This window comes from Perna viridis, chromosome 1 (assembly GCF_037379345.1).
Source record: "Perna viridis isolate PV_CMFRI_1.1 ecotype Kerala chromosome 1, ASM3737934v1, whole genome shotgun sequence".
In the NCBI taxonomy this organism is placed as follows: domain Eukaryota; kingdom Metazoa; phylum Mollusca; class Bivalvia; order Mytilida; family Mytilidae; genus Perna; species Perna viridis.
The window spans coordinates 59,275,577-59,282,888 of record NC_142445.1 but is presented as its reverse complement, the minus strand read 5'-3'; the positions used below and the strand labels follow the sequence as shown (position 1 = coordinate 59,282,888).

General features: G+C 32.6%; 1 protein-coding gene across 2 annotated transcripts; it reads left to right on the top strand.

Annotated features, from left to right (window-relative positions):
- The first annotated feature begins 734 nt into the window (after positions 1-734).
- LOC148629618 (uncharacterized) lies at positions 735-7,086 on the top strand. Of its 2 annotated transcripts, none has more exons than XM_088554278.1 (2): positions 735-831; positions 6,164-7,086. In XM_088554278.1, exon 2 carries the CDS (start codon positions 6,186-6,188, stop codon positions 6,915-6,917), a length of 732 nt encoding a protein of 243 aa, XP_088410404.1. In that variant the 5' UTR covers positions 735-831; positions 6,164-6,185; the 3' UTR covers positions 6,918-7,086. The 2 variants fall into 2 exon arrangements, with proteins under 2 accessions (XP_088410404.1, XP_088410395.1); XM_088554269.1 differs by lacking the exon at positions 735-831 and adding an exon at positions 944-1,368.
- The last annotated feature ends 226 nt before the right edge of the window (positions 7,087-7,312 follow it).

Genomic DNA, 7,312 nt, shown 5'->3' with positions numbered 1-7,312 from the left:
CCAGATGAGTGACTGTGAATAGAGCATTCATTAAAAATTGATAACGCAATTTGAGAAGATTTGGCTAATGTTAACAATTAGATCGAATCGCTTTGTTATTTTGGAATATGCAAAAAGGGTTATAATTGGTTTTTATATAATAAAGATAAAATCGTGTTTATTTCAGTAATGCGAAAGTCAGCCGACCAATTTAAAGGAATAATGTAAACAAAAAATGACATATAGAATTTCATAACAAAAAAAAAACAAAACAAAACAAAACAAAACAAAACAAAAAAAAAAAAACACAAGATAGACAATTTTTGAATAAGAGAAGAATTCATTGCTGTATTACCTTTAAACGTTTGTGAATGGTTAGTAGTAATAAAAGATTCTCACATAAATCGGTAAAAGGGACCTTTTTGGGGGGTGAAGAGACTTGACTTTTCTCAAGATAGCAAATGTATGGCAAATAGGGTATTGCAGTCTTGCTGGCTAACAATTTTGAATCATTGTCAATTTCATTGTACATTGTCTTTACTGTTACTCCATGTAAGTACAGGAAGATCAGTTAACAGTAGAAATAATATGCTTAAATATGCTTTAATCATTTCGTAAAAATTAAAAATTGAAAACAAAAATGATTTGGGTTTTAAAGTGTGTTAAAATAAAAGGACAATTTATTATCGGCTCTGGTCAAATTTCAATATGAAATGTGTAGCTGCGATCAATTATAAAGTGCGTTCCATCGATATGCTAATGTTAAACTCGGGGAATACATTTGGCTCAATACTGGATATTTGATGATGAAATGAGGAGATCGTTGAAAAATGTTGTCATACAAAACTAATGGTGAGCAAATGTTATCGTTATATTTAAATGCTTTGTTTATTTTTCAGGTGCAATTTTAAAAAAAATCCATAGCCTTTCGAAAATCCTATAAACAACAATGAGAAATTATTAAAATCGTACACTTCTTTTATTTGTACAGTGAATAAAATTGATCATATATAAAGTAACAAGGGACTTAATCGGACCAATCACAAGAAATTTTCATATTTGATGTCTCCGGATATTGATCAGAGAATACACAAACTTTTATAATTATATTTCATGTTGTGAATTACATATATTATTTAAAGTTTTAGCCAATTAACTTGGCAAGCATTACACTTTGACGAATAATAACTTAATTACTGAGAAGAATCTTCACATTTCCTCTCCAGCATGGACCGGTAATTTTTTTTAATTATTGTTCGGAATGATGATTCGAGGCATTTGTAATTGTCTTTCTTGCTTAATGATCTCTGGGTAAAAAATTTACATTTTCCGATAACTAGTGCTCCATGGACACTGGACGGACTAGCATTGTTTCGTTAACTGTTTCAGGTATGTTAATCTTTACATAACATGTTCAGCTGTTTTGTTTTTTGTGTTGTTTTTCTTTTCATCTCTTTATTATACACTTCTGTGTTTAATACCTGGTATGAACGAAGCACATTAAATTGTTTAGAGTTGTCTATATAACTGGATACTAGTTCATAATAGTTTTTAATCTAAATTTTCAATTAAAAGAACTTGTAGGAAACATGTTCCATACTTGAAAAAATCATTTTGTTAGTCGAATCCAAGGTATCCATTGAGTATGTTTAAACTTGTTAGGCTTGTTCACAATTCTGGACGAATCAACGGATTTATAAACTCAAAGAATACTTTTCCAGGAACGTAATCATTTAAACTTATTTCTCATAGATTCCATCGGGTTAATTATTGTGTGCATCATTAAATGGTATTTTGTCATTTGTTCATTCCACATATAGCTCAGTGAATTAAGAAAAAAAATCATTGTTTATTTTGGTCAATTAGTACATGTAGCTCACTTGCGTTTACTTGACTCCAGGTATCATTAGCGATTATATTCTTAACAACAGCTGGTAGTCGTATTAAGTTAATGAGAATTTTTCTCAAGAACGTTTATTGATGTTAATTATAAATATTGGTGAAGAAGATAAACATTGTCTTAAGAATAGAAACACCACAGACAGATCCAATTACCCATCTCTCACCCTCTCTGTTACAAAATCATAGTTTTGTTTCTATCATGATACAAGACGCTCTATTAATTCAATTTTTCTTGTTTTCACCGACTTAGTACCAAGAGCATCGGATCGATTCAATAAAAAAAAAAACAGAACGCGGATTTAGTTGGCTACATGTACATGTATATTTTTATTTATTTGTCTTTTTAGTAATTTTACTCATTTAAACGTAAATTAAGTAAAAAGACACCACAAATTGTTTTACATTTTGCGCACAATTCTTAGAAGTTTCGGCTGTATGAACATGGACCTTGTTTATATTGTCATTGATTCCAATTGATTATTAGATTTTCGGAAAAAAGAGGAAGAGGGAAGAACAGTACGTACTAGTACCGTCCCTTTCCGATTTAAAGCATTTTCATCTACCGGCAATACTTAACCAATTATAACGATTTTTTTTTGTTCTTGATCAGAAAGCATAAATAAATGCACTAAGGATAATATACCTATATCTATATTTATATATATATATATATATATATAGAAAGGTCTGAAAAAATCCCAACGATGTTAGAACAGTCAAATTTGCGATGCAAAATTTTGGTCGTTCCTTCCGTGTGACTCGAACTCGTACCGCTGTGACATCTATGGCAACACCGCCTGCACAAAGTCCAACGCCTTAGACCACTCGCCCAGTTAAGCTATATAAAAGTATAGTTTTCGCTGGCCGGGTCATTCCTCCTCGTAGGAGGATGCATCATTAATTTGATCCTCTATCCTACACAATATTATCTAATTGAGCTGTCCCGTACTACCATACATCGCGTACTAAGTTGCAGCCCTAGATTTATCCTACGAGGAGGAATGACCCGGCCAGCGACAGCTATATTTTATATGGCCTAGCTGGTCGAGTGGTCTAGGGCGTAGGACTTTGTGCAGGCGGTGTTGCCATAGATGTCACAGCGGTACGAGTTCGAGTCCCGCGGAGGGAACGACCAAAAATTTGCATCGCAAATTTGACAATTCTAACATCGTTGGGATTTTTCAGACCTATATATATTAACATTTAAACTCAAGGATTAAAATGGGGAAAATGTGATAAATTAAACCATAGACCTGTAAACTATGTACATTTTGTAAGTGAAATATACAGTCCTTTTTGTAAGAACACAAAATATGCAAGTTTGTATGGTTAGATGCATGTTGTATTAATTATAATTTGTTTTATTCCATATGACAGCTATGTAGCACAATATATACATTTTTTTCTTATCAAGTGGCCAAATAAAAAAAAATGTCCATATTGTTCACGAAGCAAAGGGTGAATATTTGAATTCCGTTGTTAATTCATTTTGATGGATTCAATTCATGCCATGTTCTATATTTATTCAGTTTCATTCCACTTTTATTGCCGCTATATATTGGAGTTATTTGTGAATGAATGGCCATTAATGCCACCTACACAACGGTCCATCGATTTCACCGAGGCGGGATACGAAATAAATATGACATGGTCATCGAATATTATTACAACTCGCTTAATAACGCTTACTGGATTTTCATCATTTTTAAAATTGTGTTGTTCAGAAGAGAGGAGAAATCCCTAAACATTAGAATTGATATGAAAAGACACGAGCACTTGTGCGCGTGTGTATAAATGGTATGTGTGGAAAGTTGATTGACGACTCAACTTTATATTACCTTACCAGGGATTGCAAACAACAAACAAATAAGTAATATTCGACTATGCATAACTTGGTCAATTTCGTCCATACATAAGTTGGAGACTGGTCGTGGTGGTCACTGTAAAAGCGGTGCTTAGTTTCCATAAATCATTACTCTAAGGACTGTAGTAATATTACTAGTCTCAATGACATATCATGCAAACAATTGTTTCTATGGTCATACTTTAGGATCAATGTTTTATGATTTAATTGAATGCACCTTTATATACAAATGCTGTATTGTACATAAAACATTGTAATGACATTTGTTCGTGCTACAAACGTTTAGAGCATTCAGATACAAATTTTGATAAATATTTTAAACCAAAAAATAGTGTAAAATGAAAGCAACCAGAAACGCAGATCATCTGATAACATTCCACAAATGGATTTGAAGTGGAATCAAACCTCTTGCGGAAATCGGTTTCATTTTGTTTGTTGATATCCTTTGATGAAGAGAAATTAGTGGACTCGTTAGTAATGGTCTAAACGTGTTCACAAAATCTCCATAGGATTGGAACTCATGTTAAAGCTGTTTTTAACTACCCAATCAAAGAGTATACCGTAATGGTTCGACTACATTTGACAGAAGAATGTTGTCTATAAAGATGACATTTTACCAGGGTGTCTTAAACTTTTATTTCCTAGTTTTTATTTAAGTGCTTAGTTGATACTGGAATCACAAAATCCTTATATACAACCGTTCGAATTGTTTATTTATTTTTTTAGGGGAGGGGCTTGTTTCACTGGGATGGGGAAAAGTTCTTTGACGCTTTGACTGTATTAAAACAATCCATGTTTGTATAGTGCTGTTTGCTTGTTTATAAGCCACTAAGACAATTGGGACCAATAGGAGAAGAGGATAGAGTAGTACCTACTTCTATATTGTAAAAGGTTAGAATTTCGGCACCAAGCCCCCCCCCACTCCAAAAAAAAAATGGCTTGCCAGACAACCTCTAGCATTGCTGGAGTAGCGTAAACCCCTATCCTTTCCGCTTCGGGTTTTTAACCGGCATATTTTTCTCTACCGTAAATATTTCCATCATTTATGGAATGGCGTAATTATATAGAATGTTTTTCTTGTGAACAGTATCCCAAAATAAATATATAAAAACTTCTAACGACTAAAGGACTATAGGAAACCTATGATATTAAACTAAAACATGTACATGTTCAGTAAATGTGCTTTTTTTATATGCTAGTATTATATTAACTACACTATTGTTTGATTCTGTATAATAAATGTGTGGCACAATGTTCATACACTAGCTTTTTTGCTTTTTTTTCTAACCACTTGTCCAAATGAGAAAAATGTCCGTGTTGATCAAGGACCAAACAATGTACAATTCACAAAATCTCTATAGGATTGAAAATTAGTTTAAATGCTGTTTTAACTGATGGTTGGGTTGGAAATCTATACAAGTCGCCTCGATTTATTTGTAATTACATTAAAAAAAACAAATGCATACTCGCACACAGCAACCAATACCATGCGCAACGTCAGACTTTTCTTGATGGTATTAGAATCATGACACTTTACTGGGGTGCCATACAGTTTTGTTGTCGAGTCATTATCTTTATACAAGTGCCTTGTTGATACTGGAATCACAAAATCCTCATTTAAATCGTTCGAATGGTATTGGCGATGCAGACTTGTATGATACTTTTGAATATGTATAAACTGATTCCTGTAATATTTTTTTTATTTACTGAAATATTTCAAACTGCATGACAATATGTTTTTGGATTAATTCCTGTAATGGATATTTATTTGTTAATGGACAGGATCGTGTTGTACGATAGTGCCACTCAGTCACACCATGACATTTCTAAATGACTATAGTTTCAATTTGGAAACAAACATCTCATACTGAAATGGAATAACAACAACTAGAACGTGTTTTCTGATAGAAAATCAATTTCATGCTGTCTTGGTTTTAGCTGTATTTTTATCTATGAAACAAATGTAGATGAATTGGTCATCGGGGAGATTACAACAAATCTTATATGACTTTTCTGTAGAATGTAATATCTGAATCTTGGATTTACCAATCAGTAATTATTAATCCCAAAGTGTTATAAATTATTAGATCTCGTTTCATTTTAATTACGAATTAAAACGAAACAATAATCCATACTCATTAAGTTCACAGACATCTCTCAAATTACAAAATGTGCTGCAGTTATAAGTTATACCTAAGACCGAACAGAAACCCTTCCAGAGAGACAAAAGGCGATATATCTATTACGCATATTTTTTCTTCATTATTAAATATGATAATTCCAGCGCTTCAGTAATGTGAAGAAAAAAACAACAGCGCACAACATATGCGATAGCCTTGAATATTTGTTACATTGTTATAACACCAAAACATTATTTATGTAAATTTAGCTGCTTATATATTTTATTTTCTTTTTCAGGCACAGAGTAATAGTAACTAAAATGGCACCAGTTAATATGACACATTGTACTTTGTTGCTATCGAAAATGAAATATAATACTTCTGAACTTGTTCACCCAGTGAATTCATCCAACTCATCTATAGCGGAACCGGAAGCTGAAAAATCTCAAATTCATGCCCTGCTCTATATAGTCATAACACTATTGTTTTATTCGCTTGGTATTGTAGTTGGAATTATTTCATATTTAAAACGAGAAAAGCGTGAAATGGAAGAAGATAGGATGTATGACAGTTATGTTGCATCTCGTCAAGATCCCGTATGGAGTCCTAAATACGAGAAAGTACAGCAAGTTATTTCACGGCTCCAAGTACTAGAGAAGGAAAAGTTAGCAAGGATTGCTAACCAGAAAGAAGCAGAACGGTTGCTACAGAGCGATCATCTACAACACCAAAGTGACAACGAAAATACTGAAATTGATAAAACCAAGTCAAAACGTTCCAGTCGACTTATGTCGCATTTTTCGGTGAAAATAAGAGACTTTTCTGAAAATCAGCATACATTTGATCCATGTTCTCAACTCCCTATTACAAAATCGACCTCTCAGCAATCTGTAAACAAACTCGGATCAAAAAATTCTGTTAGTAATGTCGGGTCGCTTTATTCTATGAACAAATCGAGCTCACAATACTCAGTTGATAACGTAAATAAAGAATCAAAACGTAAATCTTCTCACGGGAACAGTCCTCAAACGCATATTGAGCATCTAATTTAAAGTTTTATTGAAATAATTCGTAGTTTTCTTTTGATATATAATAGTTTAGTTAAAATTATTGCACCTTTATTATATTTCATATGTAGAACATTTCACATTACAACTTCATTTGTTTTCATGTGAAGAGTTATTCTTTGTTTTTCTTTACCAATAAAATACATTTAGATTTTGTATTTTGTCTACATGTATGTATTTTATTAGGTCAAACACATATGGCGAATAGACCCCTAACAATGCGAGAATGACATTAGTTTACGATCACAACGACAACTTGAACTCTTGATTTAGAGTCGAAGACTAAGACTGAGAACATTTACAACATACAAAATTCTCATATGACGTGCTTCAGAGCTCTTTAGACAAAAGCCATGGTGAAAAAGTGATAAACACATGAC

Coding starts and splice junctions, on each gene's coding strand:
- LOC148629618 (XM_088554278.1), top strand. CDS start 6,186: ATGGCACCAGTTAATATGACACATTGTACTTTGTTGCTATCGAAAATG.